General features: G+C 39.1%; 2 protein-coding genes across 8 annotated transcripts in view; one reads left to right on the top strand and one right to left on the bottom strand.

Annotated features, from left to right (window-relative positions):
* gap43 (growth associated protein 43) overlaps window positions 1-8,995 on the bottom strand; it is a 29,947-nt gene extending 20,952 nt beyond the window's left edge. Inside the window, exon 1 of the mRNA XM_035383760.1 lies at window positions 8,718-8,995. Within this exon, the coding sequence (XP_035239651.1) occupies window positions 8,718-8,747 (30 nt within the window). The 5' untranslated portion in view covers window positions 8,748-8,995. The remainder of the gene's footprint in view (window positions 1-8,717) is intronic.
* A 73-nt stretch (window positions 8,996-9,068) lies between these two features.
* On the top strand, window positions 9,069-24,959 carry LOC118209202 (claudin-4-like). Of its 7 annotated transcripts, XM_035384364.1 has the most exons (6): window positions 9,069-9,340; window positions 9,805-9,901; window positions 12,588-12,886; window positions 17,388-17,448; window positions 18,258-18,339; window positions 24,073-24,959. In XM_035384364.1, exon 6 carries the CDS (start codon window positions 24,155-24,157, stop codon window positions 24,911-24,913), a length of 759 nt encoding a protein of 252 aa, XP_035240255.1. In that variant the 5' UTR covers window positions 9,069-9,340; window positions 9,805-9,901; window positions 12,588-12,886; window positions 17,388-17,448; window positions 18,258-18,339; window positions 24,073-24,154; the 3' UTR covers window positions 24,914-24,959. The 7 variants fall into 7 exon arrangements, with proteins under 7 accessions (XP_035240255.1, XP_035240256.1, XP_035240259.1 ...); XM_035384365.1 differs by lacking the exons at window positions 9,805-9,901; window positions 12,588-12,886; XM_035384363.1 differs by lacking the exons at window positions 9,069-9,340; window positions 9,805-9,901; window positions 12,588-12,886 and adding an exon at window positions 16,631-16,792.
* Window positions 24,960-26,102: the final 1,143 nt, after the last annotated feature.

Genomic DNA, 26,102 nt, shown 5'->3' with positions numbered 1-26,102 from the left:
CACTTGTGTGAGGTCAGAGGGTCTTCTTTGATTGCCCGCATTATACAATTATCATTTTGTACCGCTCTACTCATCCAAGTTAATATGTCAATTGCCACTCAACCATGATTGACAGCAATGTTCCCTCATTGTCATGAGTTGCATTCAGTGCGGTTATTATAAACTCAGACATGTGGCAGAAACATTTTTTAATAGCATTGTGTTATATTGTTGTCGGAAGGAGCATGCATACAAACATATCAGTTATATCACCTACACAAAAATTCTAAATCGAAGGGTATCCATAATAATTAAATTAAAATGTGATTTTTAAACTTTGTTAATTTATTCATGGCAATTTTTAACAGTGTTCTCTGTCATTGCTTGACAGTGCTTGGTGTAAACTTGTCCATATGAAGAGACAACACATCTTTCTGCATTGACAGTTGGTTGGAACAGACAGGTGTTGTTTTTCTTTCTGCACAATATTCAAAAATTTCTCACCTCTGTCCCAGTGCTGTATTCTTGTGCAAGTAATTAGTAACTGATGAGTTTGGAAGAACAGTTCTTGACAAATCCTAGAACCAAGTCGAGAGGGAGTTTTTGCAATTGTGTAGACTTGCTTGGGGTCAAAGAACCTAATTTTTGCAGTGGTTGACAGAAACATTTTTATTTTTATTTTTTTGTAGTGCATCAGGGTTGTAATACGTTGTCAGTTTCTCTGCAACTTCTCTGAATGTTGTGATGCATTGGCCATTGATTGGTTGAACTGCGCTCTTGTGCCACTGCCACATTTTTTATTGTTCATTGTATCTTAAAGGATAAGCACCAGATGTTTTTAAAAATTAATTAATTAAATATACCAGCCAAATGGAAGGAGCTGTCTTATTTTATGATTCGCAACATTACAAAACATAATTTTATTAAAATAAAGGCAAGAAATAAGCCCTTAAAGGTCTATTCACTTACTCTATTGGCCCCGCCTTCCTTTTTCAACAATCGTTGGAATGACCAACTACTTCATATTTTGTGATGTGATAGAATGAGGAAATGAGATACTATCAAATTATTTATAGCTAGCCCTCTTTTACATTAAAGAATTAACCCATACTTGATGTGCATAATAAGGTTATTGCAACAATGCTAATAGAAAATGAGTTAAATCAGCATATGGTGCTAGGCAAATTTACTCGCTAAAGGTGGATTAGAGTAAATCCTAAATTAGGGGCTAAGATAGCTAGAGTCGTTGCACCTGCAGGCATTGATATAGCTATCACTGAACGGCTGTATTGTGATATCAGAATCAGAGATTACGTCTTCTATGATGCTGGAATGAAGGGAGAAGTGAAAGGTTGCTTGTAAAGTAGCTACAGTAGTAACAATTCTCCAATAAACTGACATGTAGCTTGCTATCTTTATAAAGCTAGCAGTGATGTGCTCTTTGAAAATTTCATTACGTTTTGCAATTACTGTCAAAATTACATCATCAAATCCAATTCTTGACCACATCTGAGAGATGCCTGAAGGTCTGAGGCTGCATGTATAAAGCTTCACAGAATTAAAGTAAAAATGATAGCTATGAATGTTCTTTAGTCATAAAAGGATTTTTATGTATCTGAGACCATTAAAGACTCATGAGGTCTCTTCACAATTGAAGAGTAGCCTGAGTGACTGCATTACTAAAAAGAAAAAAAAGGCTTAATCAAGAATGCATTCTTTTAGCGACAAATCCCATCATAGATTCAATTTCCAGCTCACAGCTGAAATTGATGTGATTATAAGGTGTTTTGTGTTTATGGTAAAGGCATGCTGCTTCTATATGAATTGCTGGTGATTTTATGATTTGCCTGATCCTAAATATAGGCATAAATACTAACAAGCTAACTAGCAAATCAACATAGCTGTGTCGGAAATGACTAGCTAGTTAGCAACCAAAACTTCCACCATTAACTGCGTCGTCCAGGCAACTAGTAAATTAGTTTTACATTACAACGATAATATATACATAAACTTATATAATATATATATGTACTACATATACATATATTTTACATAAGGGATAATCCCCTCTGAGGCGGTAAGCTATCAGGAAATAATGACCACTGTGGAGGCAAAGAACCTCTTCGAAAGGTCATTATTTCCCGATAGCTGATCACCTTGGATTATCCCACTTATTACACAGGTAATTACCTTATACAATGGTTACCAACAATGATTATATATTAAAGCAATAAACCACAAGAGGCCGTGGTTTACAGTGATTTTACAACAGCTAAGGGGCGTAGTTAGGCACGATGCAGAGCGGAGTAGTTCTTCAGCGACATTTAGCAGAATGGTTGCCAAGCAACAAACAGACATGAAAACAGCAAACGGACCGCATTGTGTGGGTGACTAATTGGCACAGTAATACTGAAATTGTAATGCGGTCACAGGTGTATGTTTATAGAGTATTTTATAACGACTTTGAACGCGGCTCAGCCAATCAGAATCAAGGACCGGAACTATCCGTTGTATAATAATTATTCTTAACTTTATTGATTTTTATCAACTTAATCAGCTGAAATATTCCTCTGTGGCACTTTGACCATATTGTTTTAGCATTGTCAAGGAAAACTTAATAGTTCCCGTTGTTAAGCAAAAAACAATTCCATAAAAATAATGAAAAAAAATAGTTATTTCTTCTTATACAATTAGCACCAATTTTGTCTATTTTTGTCATTACACTTTCTTTAAAATTTGCAATTACTCAATTTATTTTAGATTCATCAACTACTGTCTTGCTTTTTAAAATGGTTTGGTCGCGCAGTGTAGACATAAAGTCTTTCTCGTCCCTCTCAGCCAGGTTAGAATGAAAACTGCTAGGTTTGGAGTTATTCACGTATTGGGTAACAGGATATTGGAGTAAGATATAAGGCAAGTTAACGCTAGAGAGTTAATGCACTCTCCATAATACATAATTATATAAAATTTTATAACAAACTCTCTCCTGATGTCAATGGCATAACACTAACTGGAACAGCTGTATACAAAACCGCTGTATCGATAGTCGAAAAACGACTCTCTTCAGCCTTTACTAGGAAACATAATAATAATAATTATTATTATTATTATTATACCATTTTATATCTCAGAGAAAATCAATTAATCAATGCTGAATGTACCAATGATCTGAACCAGAAGAATTTTTTCTGTAACTTATACAATTGTGATCAAACACTTTCATTCATTTTTTGAAACATTAAAGTAGCTATGACTGTGAATCAACCATTCGAAGGTAGAACAAATGAGTTCCTGCATCATTGAACAAATGCTCGATTGGATAAACCGAAAGTTTTACTTCAATTTATTACACCTATATTTTTTATGTTTTCCCAATTGAAAATATTTAGGTTCTTTTGAATCAATTCAAAATTTTCAACTGAGAAAAGCTCTAAATATATGGGCGTAACAAATTGAAGTAAAACTTTAAGGTCTATCGACAGAATCTTTTCATTTTCTTTTTTTTCAGTGCACAAAAGTTTGCTTTGAGGTCCTTGGAATTCATGGCACTGAATTCCCTCTTCTTTTTATGCCTTCATGGCCACCATTAAATGCTCTGCAGGATTGAAGAGAGTTTTGTCCAGAGGGGTTACACAACCCCACTGCACACCAACTGCCATTGTTTCCAGTGTAAGGAAGGTCCAAGGCCACCAGAGTCTTAGGTCAGCCAATTTAAATTGTTCATATTTCATCACTGTACACCATGACACATACCATTCACAACCAATTACTGATATATGAGGGGTCTCCCCAGAATTTCTTTAACAGGAAGATACACAACATGGAAGGACACTGCACATTCCCCAGTCTCCCTAACTTGCACAGGGCTCCAGTCCAATACTTTTAAGTATTTAAATTTGGATTATTACACAGATTAGGTCACACGAATATGGGCACATTAATGGCTAGAATATTTAAAACCATGTTGCTGGCTAATTATCTGCACATCAAAATCAGGCCCACGTAATTTGGCCAGCTGGCTGTCTGTCAGCCATGTAAGAAATTTCAACTGTTCATCAACACAGCTTGATTCCAATGTGCTGATCTTTAACTGGACTTGAAGCAAAAGTGTTGCATGACTTCTACTGAGCACTGGCTTGAAACTTGTAGAATAGACAATGGGAGTAGAATCAGTTCGTACATTCAAGCAATTACCACAAGAGAATCAGATTCCAAATGATTTGCTATTTTTCTATAGTTACATTCTGTCCCTTGTTATTATTCTGCTTACATAATTCTACACATTTTTAGGATCAATTTATCTATGTACATTTGCAACTTTTGTCTTACCAGACTATTTTGTTGTAGCCGCTCTAGTGTTTTATAAAATCATGATTTGTTATTTTTGCACTGCCTCTTGTTCACTCCTAAATCTTCCCTCTCCCTATATCAAAAGGTTCCTGAACTGAAACAGTAGTGGATTACAGTCAGCACAGATGGCCATACAGATTGGCAAGGAGCCCTGGAGTCAGACAACCAAATATCTTGTTGGTTACCTTGCTGTCTATATATCTGCATTTTGCTTCAAGTGGTGATGGTGGTTGTGTTAAAAAATAGCACATTCATTTCACTTCACCAAATGCATTTCAAAGGAAAATTACATGTGTGGAAAATGTGTATTAAAATCCATATACCCTGAAGGAATTTAGATATGTTCCTTGACCATTCTACAAACCGGATACAAAGGCATTGGTGTATGAGTCTTGTGCAAATGCTGAAACAGGCTAAGGCGGGGAGTTCGTTTTATGACCCACAGAATTTATGGCATTGATGGATCTTACCCCTGTCGCATATATATTAGTTTCTCTAGATTGGATTTTGGAGAGGTGTTGAAACCGTCTTCTCATCCGATCTTAATAAAGAGAAACAAAGTCGATCCCCAGCAGAGATGATTATGGACAATTCATGATTCATTCATGAATTGCAAGACTGGAGAATCCAGCAGAATATTCCTTGCAGGATAATAAACCACGCATGTGCCTTAAATATGAGGACATATACTCCAGCAGTGCGAGCTGTTCCAGCCCTGAAACGTCCGTGTGCTGGAGTGAGAAGTGTGTGGAGGTGATGGGCAGAGAATATGGGAATACGGCGCAGAAGATGGAACGGTAGGTGTGACTGCATATTCCAGCCCCCTTAATGCTAAAGAGGCGTTTCCCGGCATCAAAAACCAGGTCACATCACTACAGGCTAAATATCTTTATTCATAAGGAATCTGCAGTGTTCTATCCTAAGTTAGTTTGAGTGATGACATTTTATAGTTCAATTGATTTACTGACAGACGTGTCCAAGCAGAGACCTCTCTGCCTCACCTTGAAAACTAATGAGATGTTATATAAATGGATGAATCAGAAACATCTTAGCAGTTTCAAGTCACATTGAATTTAAAAAATTCTTTTTTTGTTCAAATACGTCATATCTAGGTAGGCATTGCTTCAGTATTTGAATAGAAGCTAGTATGCTTTCTGGTGTCAATTGTAAAGCAAACAGACAGACTGGAGATCTATTCAGTTAACACTCGGATTCCAGTAAGTAGGTACATTTCTAATGAAAATATGGTATGTAATACGCTGTGTAACCATACAGTGCACTGCTGTCATGCAATGGCTCAGAGGTAAGACAATGCAATGAGATCATCTGCTATCTTGGTGATGATCTCATTGGCACAAGTATGACTACATGTTCCGCTTAACCCTAAATCTGCCAAACCATATTTTAACATCTAAAATACATGCAGGACAATTAGCAATGGCAACTTTATTTTTAGGACACTTTTCTTATATAGGACCAAAAAACACTATCAGGAGAAACAAAAGATTTATTATAAAATGCTAATAGTTAGAATTTTAGAACTCAGATACCCTAAAACAGAATCTATAACAGCTATAAATGTAAAAGTATGGAATTTAACATGGAAATAAATGGGAGACCATAAGCAGAACAGTGATAGACCATAAGCAGAACAGATTCCACTTAAACAGTCTTCCTTGTGGGTTCAATATTTCCTAGAAGGCTATTAAACCTCCCTCCCCCCCCCCCACCGCCAATATCCCCTGCTCCTTTGTCATCCCTGCGGGTAAGGAAACTGAGGAGAACCACACCCTTGCTGTGGTGGATGGCTCTTGGTGTCATAAATGGATTTTTAAAGTCACCCTGCCCTCTAATGATCTACTGTTGCCTCACTGTAGACTTCATAGACAGAAACAGTAGCTTTAAGACACAGAGAACACAAATTCATTGGATTATCATGACTAGATTAGGAGAGAGAGAGAGAGAGAGAGAGAAACAGATGCATATTTGCTTTCTTTACCTTTACATATGTCAGATACCTTTTCCTCACTTTCACTCTTCACAAATTGGGTGGTTTTAAAAAGAAAAGGCCTATCTACAGATATCAAATGAGTTCTCTTGTCATTCTAATCCATGCTCGTGGTTTGTCAATCATTTAGCACACTACAGATCGATAAGAAAGCATTAAAGATACCCGTGTCCATGTCTTTAGGGCTGGTGGTTTTGGGACTGTGGCACTGGCAGGGGTGTGGAGGTCTTCTGTGCTGAAATAAGGTGTTTGAGGATAAAGGATGGTTTGCCTTTTTCACGTATATATATTTTTTTCAGCTCTGCCTGAGCTTTGTGACAGACAGGCGTTAAAGCCCTGTTTTCCCTTGATTGGCAGTGACGGCAGAGCTATGTAGACGGTTGGAATGAAAGGCAGGAGAGAAGCAGATGCAGTCTGCAGCTCGATCAGCCCATGCAGACTGTGCTATAATGCGCTGCTTCTGCTGCTGCTGCTGCCCACTCCCTCTGCGCCACACCCTTTCCCCAGCTCTCTTCTGCAGAGCAGGTGGAGATCTCACACGCTCAGCATTGCCTCTTCTCCTCTCTCCTCCGTACCAAATCCTTTTCTTTTCTCTCTCTTTTTTTTCTGTCGGAGCTGTAAAATACAGCAGTAGGCGATTTTAGCTATGTGCCAGGAATACTGCTGACTTTATTCCAATAATTAAATCTGTCTGCTCCTCTTTGAACAAAGGCAGCTCAGCACTGCCTCAGACGTCTGCGGCTTCACCTTACTTCAGCCTCCCAGACAGTGACTACATACAGTTTTGCTCTACTTTCAAATCGCGGGGCAACGGTGCTGTATTCCTTAATGGAAACTACCCTGAAGCAGCAGCCACACTCACACCGATGCACTTATCTGAACACTCCCTCCACCTGCCCCTCTCATCCATTAGCGATTCTTCAAAAGCAGTGTTTTCTAACCCAGCGTGCATGGCAGTAAGCTTTGGCATAACTGCCGAACAGAGGAGCTGAGAGCCTGGCCGTGTTCTGTGCAGATATGGTGTTCACGGTTGCACGCAGCGCCACGAGAGAGGACGAGAGAGAGAGAGAGAGAGAGAGAGAGAGAAAGATGCCTCACCCAGCCCTAAGTACAGCAGCACCGCTAAAATGACTCATACAAGCTGACATTTAAACAGCAATATGAAGATGCTGAAATCCTGTGCTGTTCGGGCGTGCGGCTCGCAGCCACACTCTCGAATACTAATGCAGCGCACGGCTAACACCCTCACCAGCAAAAAGAAGAGAAACACTGAATGCTAACATGTAGCACAGGGCGAGCTTTACGAGCAAAATAGGGCCTGTTTCTCCAAAACACGGATCTCAGATGTCGTCTGGAATAATCACACGTTAAGTGCACTGAAAGACCCTTTTTAAAAAAATTTTTTAAAAAAGAACTCTTCTTTTTAAACGCGCTCATTCACTAATTCCTCAGACACGCCCTCATTCACAGAGCACCTCTCTTTTCTCAAGTGTTATGACATCTTTCTTGTGTTGGGTAATGATAGAGGTAAAAGCAAGAGTGTGCTCTATAACAAGTGTAGACAGAATGAAGTTATCCCAGATGACAAGGCCCATTTCTTAACCTGAAGTATAATAACCCCTTCAAGGCACTAATTCATTTTTTCCTTGTGTTCTCCCCGGAGACCAAAGCCTCGCTAGTTGCCAGAGGAGTTTCGGTTTCATCTGATTTATCCCTCTCTCTCTCTCTTTTCTCCTAAAAAGTCTTCAACCTGACAACTGAAACCTTCATTGTAAAAAAGGCAATCTTTACATCCCAGTATTAGCATGGGTCTTGTTCGTCTGGCAGCTTTGGTGGCGGAAAGCATGGCGATTATATGCCGATCGATAGCGTTACAAGTGTTCAATCACATTAACGTGCAATTTGTGCTAGGTATCACTTCTCTGTGTACCCAGGGTGAAATACCTGATATATTTTAAAAGTAGGACAGTGTCTGAAATACTGTCCATCAAATCATGATTTACACAAAGGATTGTCAATCCTGCTAGCAAACAGGTAAATGCATAAATGCAGATGTTCAAATTGCATCTCATTCACATTGTTACAAATATCAAAGAGGTAAAAGCTATGAAGAGACTTTATACCAGCTGCCTCCCAATGTGGAGGTTCATTCATTCTCTCAATCTTATTAGTGAGGTGTGTCAGTGCTAATACGCCCACTGGAAGCCAAAGTGGGACAAAAAAAGTCAATAAGGTTCCCAAATCTCATATAAGCACATCAATACACAATGAAAATGAGAACATTTCAAAACAATAACCTTAAAGATTATTTAAACATGGTTAAAAAAATGTATTTAAAAAAATCAGAGAAATGGTAAAGATGAATTGTGAAGGCAGTTACCGGTTTGGCTCTCCTGATGCAGCACAGCATGATTGTAGTATCCTTTTTCTTTTCCCTTCTTTTTCTCCTTCTTCCCTTTTCTCCTCACTCTTTTCTCTCGCTCTCTCACTCTCTCTCTCTCTCTCGCTCTCCTTTCTCGCGCGCGCACACACACTCTGGCTGTATCAGTAGCTCAGTCTGCTAATGCTTTAACTCATCACAATTTGCACCGTCTTGCAGTCTGCCTGGCCGCTCCTCACTGTGACTTACTGGCTTACAATGACTACAATCCCACCCTCCGACCCCCTCCCCCTCTTCCCTCCACCTCCCCCTCCTCCATCCCACCATTCCTCCCCTCCTCCAGCTCTGCCATCACCCAGGTTTCCGTCAGCGCGCGGAGAGCTGCCTCGACGCGACCCCACCCTGTCTTGCTCCCCTTATGAATGATTGAAAAATCTCCCAATCTGGCTACAAATAATTCCCATTTTGTGAGCTTGCCTTTTCTTTTTTTGCTTTTTTGCCGCTGTTGCTGTCGCTATAAAGGCTGGGCAGTGTAGTTGCTGAATAAATGCGGTTTCAGAGAGGGAATTTCCTGCGGAGAAACACTATTTTGGAAAAGCAGTCGCAGAAATTGATTAGAACTGGTAGGTTTTTTTTTTCCTTTCTTTTTCAAAGAATCAATGAAAATGCTTACGCAACATACCAGTAATGCCAATTTGTTTTTCCAGTTATTGTTAGCATTATTGATATTATAGGTGAGGTATGATCTGAACACATATTGGAATAGAATGATCATATACTGTACACCCACGTGCAGCATGGATCATCCCGCACAGACCTGAGCATACGTACAAACCAGAGCAGCCGGCACTAGGCGAGGCATCTCCATGGGCTATTATGGGTTATTTTTTGGGGGGATTTGCGCAGGGTTTTCGGCGCGAGGGATAAATGAGACGCCCCCAACCCCCACGCCCCCCCGCCCCATCCCCCCCCACCCCCCCCCCCCCCAAGGGAGAAGAGAAACAGCATGGCAGGGGCTGGACCGGCACAGCCACGCTTCCTGATTATTCCACCGGAAATGTTACGCTAACGGCGAGCTTCGTTTCAGCTGCTGGCCGCGCCGCGCTGAGAGGCACCGGTACAGACGATCACCTCGCTGCCATTGCTGTGAATCTGAAGCACATGCCTAACGCGGCTAATGACAGGTTAGCGGTGCTAGCTCAGCCTTTGATGTTACACAGCTGAAGCCGTGTATCGTGCTGCAAGCTGACTGCTCAATATCACAGGCTAGCAGTGTACACTGTGATAATGAGCACTGTCGACCTGCTCATTTATTTTTTTTCATATTTCAGATTAAAGATTAAATATGATATATTATAAATAATTAGATATTTAAAATATATATTTGCCAAGTCAGTCAATATATTTAAACACGGGATATTAGCTGCCATATAAAAAATGGATAAAGATTCTATATTTGTTATATCACTTTAAAATAAAATATATAATGCTTAATTATCACAATAAACCTGGTGATGATTTCCCTTTGGGTTAATACAAAAAAAAGCATCAGTGATGAAATATGTCAGGCTCCTCTGAAAGCTTTAAGTACATTTACACTGATCTCATATCAGTTGAATATCAGCTTCACGTACTAACCACTATTACTATTTAACTATAAAATTACAAATACTATTATAGCAAATCACTATAAATACCAGGGTTATAGACAGGGTTCTTTTCCTGCGCACTCCTTTAGCAGAACATTTAGAATCACAAATAGGGTATTAAAAATTAATTAAGATATAATAAATAAAGTAATTTCTGCCAGTTGGGACAGATTGGATCTGGCTCAGTTCCTTTCCTCTCCTGTTCTTTTCTGCCTTGAGTGAATTTCTCTCTAGTGGTTCCAGACAAAGGGCTGTTATCTTATTAATGGCACATGGAGGGCCACACCCTTAGAGCACAGATTGTAGAACCGATCAAGATACACCAGTGTGTGCTCTTCTAAATCATTATAACCAGCACACAGTGGTCAGGTACCTTCATTTGTGTACCTGGTGAGCTGAATGGTGTGAAGAAGATATGAAGAATCTCATATTTATGGATCTGTTTCTATAAGTTAAACAGTTCAACAGCTTCATGTTGGTAGCAGCTGCAAATTGCTGTAAACTGCTAAAACGGTTCATGCACTTAGCTTTGGGGAAGAAATTTCAGTCTCTGCTCCAACATAATATTTATATTCATAAAAACTAAACTTTTTACACCCAACACAGCACAATTTTTTAAACATGAATTTATATGTGTGCAGAATTCTGAAGCCAAACAGGTGAGAAAAATTAAAATATGAATAATAAATAAAAGAGATTAAGGAATCGTAATTGGATGAATGGAGGGCATATGGAAGCCAGTCAGTTGCGAATACTGCACAACATATCACATTCAGAATTTCTGAGGTTAATTCAAAGTGAATGCTTCAGTGTCATCCCAAATGTGTACCAAAATCAACAGATAATACAAAAAACATTTTAAAATCCTATGTTCACACGTGTTAGTGTATGACTACGTGTTAGTGTATTCATACGTGTCAATGTATTACTACATGTGTAAGTGGATTACTAAATGTCAGTACATTACTACATGTCATTGTATTACTAAGTGCCAGTGCATTCCTACATGTGTCAGTGCATTGTTACATGTGCCAGTGTATTACCACATGTCAGTACATTACCACGTGCCAGTACATTACTACATGCGGCCATGTGTCATGATTAGTCTCAGATACAAACACTCTGGTTATGTATTTGTACACTCGGTTTTATTCAATATTGTAAAATTTCATACAGTTCATTTTATAACACACTGATTATTGAACAGGTACCCAGTGTGACAAGAACAGTGAAAAACTAAGCATACAAAAGGCTTTTTTTCATACATGCACATGCATCTACCCACTTAAACCTACACAACATCAGATTACCACGATTTAGTAAATTGCATTTAGTATAATATTGCATCATATATTAATTTACTAATGCGTCAGTGTAGTACTACATGTGTCAGTGCACATATATTCCACATACCTTTTCTAGTAAATAAATAAATGAACTACACGATGGTGAGGAAAAAGCCTATGATGTAAGTTTCCAGTATTCCAGAGAATAGAAAAGCACTTTATCTAATGAGGATGACTGATATAATGAGTGTGACTCAGCACGCCGGTCACTAGTGTACTGCCAGATTACCCATATCCATTATCCTACTGTCCCAAAAAGGAGAAACCCCAAATGGCAGCCTCTTATTAGCCCGCGATATTTCCCCAGGCCTCTAGAACATTTTTGCTAAACTCTTGTTGTCATTGTACACGTTTCTTAGCGACTGTGCGGGATTAGGATGCTTTTCCGGCTGCAGAAGCCATTAAACTGTGAAGCCCCTGTGGGCAGTGAAGTTTGCAGCCTAGTTCATGTTTACTTCATTAATTTCTTACCCTTAATGTTACACAGTTAGCTAGCAACATGTTCTATTACATCTATACAGTGATCTGTCAGCCGCACATGCACATGACGTGCTGTAAATTTTAGTGCACACCCATTTCCTGCCATCAGAAGAGGGAGGGAGGGTATATGCCATCCAGTGCCTGGCAGCTCAAATCAAAGTTCCCGTTTCAGGAACATGATACTAGACAGCTCATATCCTCAGCGGGAAAATGGGGTGAACCCCTCCCATAACTGAAGGAGACTCATAAAAGATCAAGCGTGACATCAGCTTCCTTTTAAGAGTGAGCTAATCAGTACTGATTTGTAAAGTGGATAAGTGTCTTACACAGGATGCTCTCTCTCCTTCTCCCTCTCTCCTTCTCTCTCCCTCCCACCCTCCCTCCCTCCTGAACAGTTGTGTCCAATGGTCTGTCGTGGACTCACCTTTGCAAATAGGCTACAAATCCTCAGAGAACGAATCACAAGCTACAGTTTCGGAAATAGGCCCGAACCAACAGGACTGTGTTACAGTGAATCCTGAGGAAATGGGCCAGCCGGCAATTCTCAGTAGCATCTTCTCAGTAGGCCTACCAGCTCACAGTCCAAGGACACCACCCGGTCATGTGGACAGCTATCCCACGTGGGACAAATGAACAGCCCTGTCTTTGAGGTCCATATCCAGGCACAGAATATGGCAGCACACCAACAGTATTGGTACTGTTGTTCTCCCTCCTCTAAATAATGATTGCATTTTAATGTTAATTCCTTCACTTCAGCACTAAAAATATTTACTCACTGATTTTTTTTTTCTCAGGAAACAAGAATGAATGCAACTGAATTATCCCTTAATTTGATTATTCACAATGAAACAAATGTGTCAGTGCATCACTGTAGGACATTCCTGGCTTTAGTGTGGGATATTTCCTAGCCCGTGTGGGACATCTCAATAGAAGAAAAGTTGCTGGCATGATTGAAGGGAACATTCAAGAGTATACCAAGCCCCTGTAGTCTACAGCAGGAGTACTCAAATATGGCTCTGGAGGCAAATAGCACAGCTAGTTTTTATTCATCCTTCTAAAGCTTCCTTAACCCCCTTCCTCTCTACCTCAGCTGATGTGGGCTGAGTGTTCTGGTGTAAAATGGCTGCCATGCATCACCTAGGTGGGGGCTACACACTGGTGGGGGTGAGGTGTATTTCCCACCTTCACTATTAAGAGCTCTCAGATCACGGTGTTTGTTTTCACTTTAAAATCAGCCAATTGAATTGAATTCAATTAAGTGCTGAGTAACACGAAAAGCCAGCCGAGCCTGCAAGTCTTCAGGACCAGGCCCGGGGACCCCTGCTCCAGTCCAGATTTTTAATTCACAAAAAACTACACAAACACTAATACATTCACGCTGTCCACTACATTAAGTGCCGACACAGTGTCACAGGCACAAATACGCTGGATGACCAGCTAGTGAGCATTGAACTGACTGCCATTTACAGAGGTTGTCCTATAAAAGAATTCAGACCCTACCTCTCACTCTTGCCTTTTAGCATGCTATCTCAGCAACTAGCTGCACTACCTAGCCACCTCCATTAACTAGCATTTTCATTCTGTTACTGCATGCAACGTGATACAAGTATGCATGTATTAACTATACTTCTAATTATCAGAAAGGTTTGTATGATAAAAAAAACAGTGACTGTACAAATTGACTCAATTGACAAAAAAATTATATAAACTATGCTGTACAACCGATAAGTTACCTTGAAAACTTGAAAAACTTGCAATCGCTCAAAAAATTACACTCCACACAAATGCTGGTAAAGTCACCAGCAGAATCATTTGGGCGAAACTGTAGGTACAGCCCTATTCCCAACAAAGCACCCAGTTCACGTGAGGACACTGTCTGATTAAAACAAATGTACGATGGGGTATATGTCCAATTGTCATGAATTGAGTTAGCTAGCTCCAGAGCAGACAGCTACCCTGAGTGACTGAGAGCCTAATGCTCAGAGCACATGTCATCATATTAAAGGGGAGTGAGGCAATGCTGTACACAAGCTGTGACTACAGTCACGTAATGTGTAACATGGTGAGCCAGGTAAACAAATCATTTGAAATCAGGTGTGGGTGCATGTATCTGATACATCATGGGGGGGGGGAGATATAATGGGCATATGGCATTTATTTTCCCTCCAATTTGATTTTTTTTTTTTTGGGTCATACCAATATAGTAGTGTGCCCAATTTAGTAAGTGCAGTTTTGTGCAGTTGCTGCCATTTTGATACCACAAGACAAAATACAGCCAAACTTTGTCAAGTTAAAGTATTATTCATCTTTTTAAAAAACTAATATGACTGACTACCACTGAATTAAAGATACTTGCAAATGAAACTTCCATCAAACCTGTTTACAATACAGAACACACAAATCAACCTTAAGATAATTTCTAACTTTAAAAGAAACTATAATATCAATTCGCTCTAGTGTTGTTGTTTTGTAATGGGTAAAGGAAGATGATTCTGCAGTTTTACCAAGTCTGTACGGAGGAAAATCTAATGTTACATTACTTTTAATTCATTTTCTACAGGTGGAAGAGGTTTCAAAAGAAAAATAATACCTATAATCTATGACCTATGATATTCTTCTTACTATTAGATACCAAATGCAAGTAAGGTAGTGACTTATTTGTAAATCAATTTCCAGGAAGTCACATTTTTCACATGTCTTTAAACATTATGGATAGATGTGGAATTATGCTCTCGTAATTTCGTTGGGTAGCGCAAATGTATTTTTCCTGCAGGGATAAAGATACAAGTGTGACCTGGACCTTTTTATAAAGTAGCTGTAAATGTGTGGTTTGAGGGAAATGTTATAAAAGCTTTTGTCACAATGTTGTTATTTGATGCAGTTTATATCTGACTGCAATGCTGAAAGCGTGAAAATAAAAGATTTTGTTAACAGGGTAGTCTCAGAAGAGTTATTGCTTCTTGTTCAGAGGGAAGTTGGAGAAGGATTTATAAATGCTACTTACAAACCAGCCAACTCAACAATGTTGGACCATAGGACAACTGAAGTATCTTAATTTTTTTTTTCCTCTGAATCAATAATTGTTAAATTATTAGGATTATGAGATAACTGCACATTTTTGCAAAAGGAACTGTCAATCACATTGTGCCTGGACCCAGCCCAGAATTCATGACCATATGAGGGTCCCCCCTTTTCCCTACAGCACAGTTTCTGGCTCCAATTTATACAACATGGTGGCACAAATACTGGTTGCTCAAGATTTAAAGTAAAGAAAAAGAACAAGAAAAAATATGTTCACCGCAATGAATAGTGGCTAATTCTTCTCCTTTTTAATACTCAAAGGAAACCTTTAGTCAGAATGTAGAACTGGTATTCTGCACAGCATCCATGCAAATTACTGAGAATAAACAAGATGACCCTGGAACAGTTATATTTAAGCAATCAGTCCCATTGTAGAGGGAGAGGTCTTCCAGTGACAGTATTTGGTGAGAATTTGCAGGCAAATAAAAACCAGGATGAGTATATACTGCACAGTAGGTTTAAGCCAGGAGCTGCCACTTTTCAGATGTGGCTTTTGGACCACTTTATCCCCACTTGGCCAGATGTCATGATATCACGTCACTGAAGAAAACGTGTTTGAGAAAATATGGTTACCTACAGCTACATGTCAGGAATGGAATCATGCTACACTGGCGGACAGCAATTTTAACCAATTCCTGAAATACTTCCTAAATCTCAGTGAAATAGATGTTATCAGTGTCAGTGGTCAGATAATCAATGGTCAGATTATCTTAATCGTAAAGACAATTCAACAGCTACTCTATAAATGTGGCATTTTAATGATAAATAAACACAGTCATACTATAACAATTAAGCAGTTTGAAAATGTATTTTAGATGGGAATATAATCCACCTGGTGTATCAGGGACATACCAGTTACAAACTGAAAGTAATATCTAAGGCCTGCAGGATTCAAACCACTGAAAGGGGGATAAACAGTACATATACATTTGTTCAATTTCATTTCAATTTGGATGCTATGTACAGTTTTGTTAACAGTGCCTTTGGTTTATTTATGATCACTGCATAATTCATAATATAGAGCTTTGAAATACACACCTCTAAATCAACTACATTATATTCATATGTACATTGTTATTAGACCTATTTAAAATATGTAAAAAGAGGTTGACCATTCTAGTTGACTTGTTTAAAAAAATAAAAAAGGAACGTGAATAACATTGTGATTATTATTCAGCATAATGATGAAATACAATTTTGAACAAATGGGGGTGCCCATGCTACTAAAGTGATCAGACAGCTCACTCGTTGTTGGTTGGCAGGTACCATGGTAACCATTCTGTGCACTGTGACTCTGAAGAAATGTTGTAACCATAGTAACTGCCAGGACCTGTGGGAAGTGGGTGAGGGTGATTTTTATGTGTGGAGCCATAAACCATCACTTGATAGATTTGCCTATTGATTTCCTTTTGTAGAAAGAGTCTGCACCTCTCGGCTGTTTACATATACAAAAAGATAACTGTTCTGTTTTTAATTATAAATCACCAATGTGAAAAATGGTAAAAAGATCAAAGCTATGGTAAGCTCTTTTTTACAAGAAGATAGGCAGTCAATGAAACACTGTAGATGTGGAGGAGAGCAGGAAAAAAACAGACATCCTCTTGAGGGGTGGAATTCAAAGGGAGGCATTCTTGGATCTATCCTTTCCTTTTGAATATGAATGCCTAACACGGCTTGTATTTTCATTACCTAGAAATGGCTGATTGTAGCCAGAGTTGTCTTAGAGAAGTAGAGCTTTTCTGTTCAATGCATCTGCAAAGGAAGTCATAGAAAACCAGAAAAAGGACCTTTTACAATGCAAAACAGTCCTAAAAGAAAAAAAACTAAAGCAAAGGAAGATGAAAGGCAAATTGAGGGGAGTAAGTACGTCAGCCTTTTATCTGCCTTGAGAGAATCAGTGTTTTTGCAAAGTCAGTTCAGCAGCTCAGGATTAGTGGTCTGTTTCACTGCCTCTCTTTCTTTCAAATCCCAAAAGCTGCATTGGTTTTCCTTTTTATTTCACATAATATTTATTGCATTTTAAATTGGTGAAATCAATGTTGGTGTGTGTAGATGACTGAGAAATGGCACACAGGTTTGCAAGTTGGTTTATATATTGCATTGGGTTTTGATAGGTGACTGCTAACAGGAGAACCACACGCTTGAAGACATAAACCACGCCCAAACTGCATCAAGGTCAGTAGATTTGCTGCAGTTTTTCAAGCCATTCCTTAAAAGGAAGCAACAATGCACTGACAGGTTTGTGGTGTGCAAGCTGCAATGCTCTTTAGCAAGTATGACTTCCAAACAAGAAGGGATAATCTTGGCAATGGCCAAAAGGACCAAATTTTACCAAACATGGATCTGACCAATCAACCACCACTTTCAGTGTGCGTGAACAATTGACCAATTGTTCTTTTTCACAGAGTATTTATATCCAATCTGCTACAAAGAACCACATTTAACACCCTACCAGTCACATAGTACTACAGGAGACATTTATCTGACAACAGTTAGAAACCTGTGGCTCCAGAAATTCCATTGTGAGAAACTATTGCAGCAATCTTCCAAAAAGCTGTGACCAGATTCACGGTGTGCTAATGATGTAATGGCTAGCCTGGCCCATGTTAATTAGATAGCGTCCAGCCTGATTCTTGCAGCAGCTGACCTCCCTAGTGAACAGAGCAACTAGCCTCACTGATAACAACAGCTCACCTGGACAAAGTGACTAGCCTCACAGATAACAACAGCTCACCTGGACAAAGTGACTAGCCTCTCAGATAACAACAGCTAACCTGGACAGAGTGACTAGCCTCTCAGATAACAACAGCTGAACTAGACTGAGCAGCTCACCTCTCAGATAACAGTAAACAAAACGGCATGAGTATTTTTTGTGGACTGTACATGTGTGTGCATCAATGTTAACTTAGTCATAGTCATAGTCTTCTGACTAAATTGCATTTTTGTTTTAGTCACAGTTTAATCATTTGATTATTTTGTTTCAGGGCTCTATTTTCCAACCGGCGCACGGCATGTGGGGAGCCGTTGCACTGGTGAAGTGGGTTTTGGCACGCCTGAGCCCGTTTGGTAATTTGGTGACTCGCCATGTTGCAGAAGTGGGAGGAGTGTTGGGGGTGTGTCAATGAAGATGAATCAGCACACTGCAATTGCGGTACAGCGGATTGCAATTTTGGTGTCAGCGTAGTCTGCGATTTGCGCTTGCACCACCCGCCTGTTCAGACCAGGTCTATGGCACAAGTCACAGCCCAGCTTAGGGCGGGTTACTCATTTTGGGGCTTTCCTAAGAAATGCACGCAGGATCATAACCTATTCAATAGTCAATCAACTGGATTTGTGGATCATATGTGGTCTAATTTGGCTTTGATATAAATCCCCCAAGCAGGAAAAATACATGCTTTGTATTTATCACATTTTTCCTTTTTCATAAAGTTAATTCCTGCATTTGTTTCTGTTTTTTAATTGTTTAATTGCTGTTATAATGCAGTGTGGTCCTGGGTAGTGATAGGTGGGTCTGGCCCTTAGAACCGTTCAGTATGAATGCCGGTGTCAGCGTTCTGGTTCAGGAAAATAGAGCCTTTAGTCCAGTTTTAGTCAACAAAAACTAAAATAGCATTAGTCAACAAAAGCTAACCGTTTTAAAGTCATTCTAATTAAACATTTTTCACAAGAATGTTCTTAGAAATTATTACTGGCTGACCTTTATACACAGACCCTATAACAATAATAATTTCTTCCAAGAATCTTGTAGCTCTTGTTATTATTGCATAGCAGCTATAAAAGTTTGGCATATGCACTAGGCACATTCATGCAGGAATACGAGAGGAATATTACAAATTCTGGAACACTATTCAGGTGGCATTTATTAATCTTTATGTCATGGACCACACCTGGCTCTATGTGGAAGTGCTCTATGCTTCCAGCATTACAGGCTTAACATTACACCTATAATGCTGGCTGCACAACTCAGATTAGGAGTGATACCAAACGTAACAAGAGAGGTAAGTACATTGTTTTTGTCTCAAAAAGACTGTTTTTGCAAAATGCCTAATTTTAGTAGTAGTACAGTAGTACGTACACATGGCTTACATTGCATTTTGTTCTCCTTGGAGTCATATATAAAGTTTGTGTGCATATCCCTTCTTTATTTCAAAAACCAGCTGGGGCAGGGACATGATTTGACAAGCAAACTGAGCACTGTCGCAAGCATGCTAATGATTGGATGAAAGATGCCGATATGATGAGCTAAGCTTTGCCTCCATACTTTCTCATTGGAACTTCTGTTATATCTTAATGATGCACTGCACCTAATTAGGAAAGTGTTGTGCACAGCATTTAAAACCACTTAATTGTCCAATTGTCTGTCGAAGACATTTTCATCTTGTTTTATTCATTGACAATAATATTAGTTCATTTTGTTTTAGTATTTGTCAACAAATTTGGGCTTTTATTTATTGTATAGCTTTTGTCATAGAAAATGTTTTTCTTGATTAACACTTTCATCGTAACATTCAACAAGGATATGTGTGCGTGTGCTTTGTGTGTGTGTGTGTGTGTGCTGATTGACAGCTGTCTAGAGCCTTCAGTTCATAACCTATTGTCTATGAAAATGCTCTTCCACAGAAAGAAAAGGTCAGCAGTCGCAGGCTTGTTGAGGGAGCTAAATTCAATCATCCCAATGGAAAGTACAGGATGCCTTTTATAATACTGCTCCAAGTGTTTTGGGCGTATTTTTTTCCAGTGTTGCTAATTAAGTCCATTGGGGCACGCTCACCCATTCTACAGGAAGTCAGGAAGGATAATATACAGATAGGTGACAATTTACATAAGAGAGCATATTCCACACACTCCTGACAATTGTTCCACAAATGCAAACACACAGCGTAATGTCATACTGTTTTATCATATCATCGGCATTATGATTCAGTCTGCTGCCTTGTCCTTGTTTTGAGTGCTATCCTAATGCCATATATTAAAATATAGTAGATTCAAAATAATATTAATCTGTCAATGTGCATTAAGAGTAATGAATCTTTTCACTAATTAAATAGCATTTGTAATGACATCATTGATAGCCTTTCTAAAGCACAGTTCTGTGCACTTATCTTTTTTGGGGGTTGGAGGGGGTATATATTTTTACAATTGTTATTCTTATCGCAAATTTCACCAATTTTGAATGTCCACTGGCAATTCCTTGTGCCTTTTTTGTCTTAATAAAAGTACAAATTTTATACCAGGCCTGCATTTCTTGAGTCAAGAAGAATGAAAGCATGTTTGGGAAGCTTAAAAACCCACTGCAACATGCAAAGAATTATGCCCCATTTATGCTAATTCATATTTTTTAAATCACAGCCGTCAAGCAAGTAACTCCGTCATAAAAATGTGCTATGAATGATACAATAAGTGCATTATAATGTTGAAAAGTGCCTATTGTGTTTAGATATTATAAAATAGCATCTCCAGTTGTTTTGTAAATAGAGTTCATGGGACAGGAAGTATTCACTGAAAAGGAAACCAATGTCTGGACAATGTTCTCATTAAACAGGCTTTAATAGTAATAGATACTTTAAACGAAATAGAATTTTATAAAGTTCAAAGAGTCTGCATCAGCCTGCACATGGTTATTCAGATGCAGTTCATCTCAACTAGCATGAAATATTTCCAAAACTTTGCAGAAGGTTCCAGTTATATTACCTTTTGGTTATAAGATAATGTTATGATGAGAACATTCCACAAATGTTTAAAAAATACATTACTATTCCAAACAAGTTCTACCAACATCTCAGGGAAAAAAAGAAAAAAGAACATTCCAATCTTACTTGCAAAATCCCCTGAGGGTTATGATTTAGTTATGACAAATGACAAAATAATGTCATGGAGAATAAGTTTTAAACACAGTTTAAGAATGTTCTGAATGAAAGCCCTGAAATGGTAGACTTGTTTCACGTTACTTACATTCTTCATAAAATTAATATGAATTACTCTCCACAATTCAGATTCGTTTTTTTTTTTTACAACATAGAAATAACATCCTAAGGCTATTCCTGCCATGTTCCTCGTGACTTAAAAGATAAGGCACATCCAGGAAACTGAACAAAAATAATAGCTTGAAATATATACATTAACTTTCCAAATGTCCCTAGAGTGTTCTTAAAATCAAAATGGGTTCCAGCCTGAGAATGAAAAATGAGGTTTGATTGACATATGGTAAAGTTTCCTCAGAGGTAGCAGATTAGGGACAGACAGACTATGGAAATCCTGCTGTTTTTTAACTGTGTCACAGATCCTAAAGTTTTTTGCATACACATCTGATAAGCTTCCTAATGGAATCAAGTGTTTTCTACGGGCAAAACCAAACACCACAGCAGAAGTTTGTTCTCTCTGTACAAACAGCTCAAGTTCACAGACAAAAAATAACAATGTTAAATGTTAAAATGTTAAACATTCCTTTTTTATCGGATTGGCTTGGGTTTTCAGGGGAGTTTCTATGGAAATACATGAGACCCACCCAAACACGCATGCAAAATTAGACCTCTAGCTGTTTCTGCATGTGTTAATGAGAATATATGATATAAAGTAGAAACAGCTGTACTGTTTCCCTCCTGAGGGCAGGAACTCAGTTTTGAAATCACAAGAGGAAGGATTAACTTGCATTTTAAATGTGACCCCTCCCTCCACTGAGGGCACTCCCAGGTGAAACTGCCCAACTATTACACTGACAGGTTTATCAGGTCCACTGGTAAATAACAGCCAGGTCTAAAGGTTTTAGCAAAAGGCTGACTAGTGTGTGCTCATCCTCAAGACACTGGCCAGGCACGTGTCATTCCCCATGTATAACGTTTGGTTGGCACACAGCCAGTTTAAATCAGACCTGAATTCCATAAGAAAACACACCGCTATGTGTCACTCAACCCTGTGCTACCAATTATGATATTATTCCCTCTTGCTTAGAAAAACATTTTGCAATATCTGCAGCTGTTGTTTTTCAAAATAGTTGCCTCCCCGATCTTGATCCAATAGGTCAACAACAGGAGACCCTAAAAACACTGCCAAACATAACCCTGCACAATAAAAAAAAATAAACAAACCAGAGAAGCAAACTAATGTTAAATTAACAGAGGGCCCCAGCTAGCCTTGCAGGGTCCATTTCTTTGGAAACAAAAGAGGACTGTGAGCCATGTCTCTTGTGTAATTTGAATTGAACCGCATTCTAGTAACAACTATTTTAAAAAACAGCATTCCTAGAACAGTGAAATACCAACACATCAAAACAGCCCACGCCATACTTTTTTATTGATTGCAGATGTTTTCATCTTAAAGCAACCAAGAGAACTGAAACAGGCCCTAGGTGTAAGTGTGAAATTTAGCAGCTGGTGAACTATTTTTCAGTGCATTAATAAATAATTCCCAAGCAGGGGCATGCGGTCATAGGCACCAGGGGGTGCCATTGCACCCCCAAATCATTACACCTCCCTATTTTATTTAGTTACATATTTATTAGTTTTACCCAAAAAGAATAAGATTTTTTTTTTAATACGCCCTTAGAATATGCATCTATGACTTGATGTATGTAGTGCCAGCCTCTCTGACTAAAGTGGCTAAGTAACACACATTGTCATGTCAGCAGAGCCTATCAGGGGTTACTTTCTCCTCTTTACTACTGGAGACCCTGGTGGGTGAATGAATTATCCTGTGATCATCAATCAATGTAATTCTAGGCATGTCTTGCAGAGATCTAGTAAAAACTTCATTGAAGCAGTAGCTATGACTGCTAGCCTGAAGAAGTTGGGCTGGCCCGACTGGCTAATAAAAACCCACTTCATGTCTGTAAACAAAACAGGATGCTCCTGCAACCCAGGGGGAAAACTGTATCACCTTGGTAGGTTATTACAATGCGGAAGACTTGATTATCAACAATTTAATGTACTAAGTGCATTTTGTGTTTCTGGTTCTTTAATTTCACTTAAATATTTGCAAAACTATAGAAAAATGTATAGCGTTAGAAGTTTTATTACACCTTTTCTGGAACTTTTCTGTGGTTAGCTAGCCTATCTAGCTGTATTTATTTTATAAATTAGTTCAAGCTAACCCTCATAAACTGTCAATGGTTGATTAGCGGTAAGCTGATCATTTTTAGCATTATTCCAACTCAACACAGTTTGGACAAATAGGATACACCATTAATGGTAGTGTATCTGCTGAGAAATAATAGTATTAACAACAAATCGACAGCAACAATAAATACTTAAAACACATTTTGGCAAAGTAAAGAGCATTGCAATTGCAAGAGTCTCTCAACCCACAAACACACACACACACACACACACACACACATACACACACTGCTTAACCTTAATAAATTAAGACAGCTGTCCTCTACTTAAAGCTGGAATTTACTGAAAAAATGTAGAAGATAAATGCCAAAAGGGTTTAAACTGAGACCAGTAACATTAACACGTTGTTCAGTCAAACCTGATGCATTTAAATAAAGCTGGAATAAAAATAAGCATGCACAGGGATTTTAAACAATAATTTTGTGTCACTTAGTTTATGAGGGGTGAAATCAGCAATGGTAAAAATTTGACTGATGCAACTGGAAGGTGCTTCTATACATTTCCTTATTGCACAACAGCAGACACAGTACAAGAAATGATTTGTATTTTGCATTAATAAATTCCCATGTGGGACACGGCACATGGAGCCCTTCGGGGGTAGGGGGTTGTACTGAGGAAACTAGTTTGGCCAGAATTACTTTTTTAAAAGAGGCAAGTCTTCTGACAACCCTAAACCCCTCCTCTTCAGGATCCTATATCCTGCAGCCCATACCCTTCATCAGTCTGGAGGACACCGGGTCCGTCTGCAGCTCCACGCGACTGGTCTCATCATGGGCAGGATCTGTAAGGAGGTGACGGGTCAGGTGTTCTGCTTCATCGGATTCCTGGGGGTGATCATCGTCTGCGGGATCCCCATGTGGAGGGTGACCACGCGCATCGGCGCCAACGTGGTGTCTGGCCAGGTGGTGTGGGACGGCCTGTGGATGAACTGCGTGATGCAGAGCACGGGACAGATGCAGTGCTCCATCCACGAGTCGCTGCTCAAGCTGTCGCGAGATCTGCAGGCCTCCCGGGCGCTCATCGTCACCGCCATCGTGGTAGCCTTCGTGGGGCTAACCTTCACCGTCATCGGAGCCAAGTGCACCAGCTGCCTGGACAAAGACGCCTCCAAAGCCAAGACGGTGATCTTAGGAGGCGCCATCTGCATCGCGTCAGGGGCCACCTGCGTGATTCCTGTCAGCTGGTCGGCCGCTACCACCATCGCAGACTTCCAGAGCTCTTTCGTGAGCGAAGAAAGGAAGAGAGATTTGGGGGCTGCCATTTACATCGGATGGGCGACTTCAGCCTTGCTGATCATTGGCGGATCAATCCTCTGTACTTCCTGTCCGCCAGTGGACAACAGGTACGGCTGGGGCTACCCGGGCCAACGCTACCCACCCCAGTACTACCCAGGGCCCGCAATGACAGCAGGGACCTACATGCCAGCCAAGGTCTACATACCCAACAGGTCTCATTCTGCCTCAAGTCAATACATCCCCAATAACGCATACCCCAGTGGAGCGTCATATTCACCTGTAAATTACCTCTAAAATTACAGGGTAAAGGTTAAAAAAAAACATTTGATTATTGAATGGTTTACAGAACAGCTGTTTTTTTGTTTTGTTTTTTTTTTTACTTTTTTGCTCAAGTAATTTAAATCCCTTGTGACTTTGAAAATCCTATGCTCGAGTTTCCTCATAAGATACAATATCATGTGTTATGTGATTGGTTATATATATTGTAAAGGTGAAAAAGTCCTAATCATGTTTGATATTTTCTGTTGACAGTAGAGAGTGTTTTCTTTCTTTTAAAACCCTGGCAGCCAATCTGCAGCCTGGCGGCACAGTTGTGCAGCAAGCCGTTTGTTTGTAGCCCAGTGACACTGAACATATTTTAAATAAGCTGCATAATGGCGTGGAAAGAACTAAAATTTGTATATCATAGTAGAGAAATCCTTCAGCAAAAGGAATAACGTGGAATGTCGGACCTGAATAAATATGTTACTTTTTTGTGTTCACCTGAACATTTTATAACTGTATTCCACACTTTGGTGCATTTACCTTTCATAACTGCATTCCATATACCACCCCTGTGGGAGAAAGTTAATGGGTGCACAAATACTGGCAACCACCTGAGGAGAAATGGACAGAAAATGACTAAGCAAACCCATCACTGTCTCAAAGGCAAAATGATTCTGTATTTATAGTAGTACTTATCAAACGAATATGCTTTTATTTTATTCATTTTGCAATGAATACTTATTTTTAGAATTTAATGAGAAAGCAAAATCCTAAATTTAAATTGTCATGCTTGTGAAATGTATATTTGTTTACTAACCATAAAATGTTTAAAGCATTAAGTGAATGCTTTGAAGAAACTGAATTATTGTCATGCAATTGTCATTTCTGAAGAATGTTTGTTTTTCTGTTTTTGTGAATAAACTGGAGGTGCAATTTCCTGGCTTGAGTTATTATTTCACAAAGTGTCAGTGATGCTCATTTACTTACACCCATTTACAAGGAAATATGCACATTCTTATATGCATATACTTTCTGTTGTGGACATTGTGTATTTATTTATTTATTTATTTATTCCCCTGTGAACAAGTATACTTCAGCACAACTTAAGAATTAATTATACATTCTTTAATTACACTTCAAGTATACTGAAGTACCCTATACTTTAATTCGAGTACACTTCAAGATGTAATTTTTTCAAATAGGTTGACATGCTCTTCAA

The sequence above is a fragment of the Anguilla anguilla genome, chromosome 12 (genome assembly GCF_013347855.1).
Source record: "Anguilla anguilla isolate fAngAng1 chromosome 12, fAngAng1.pri, whole genome shotgun sequence".
NCBI lineage: Eukaryota > Metazoa > Chordata > Actinopteri > Anguilliformes > Anguillidae > Anguilla > Anguilla anguilla.
This window is presented reverse-complemented; position numbering and strand designations above follow the sequence as displayed.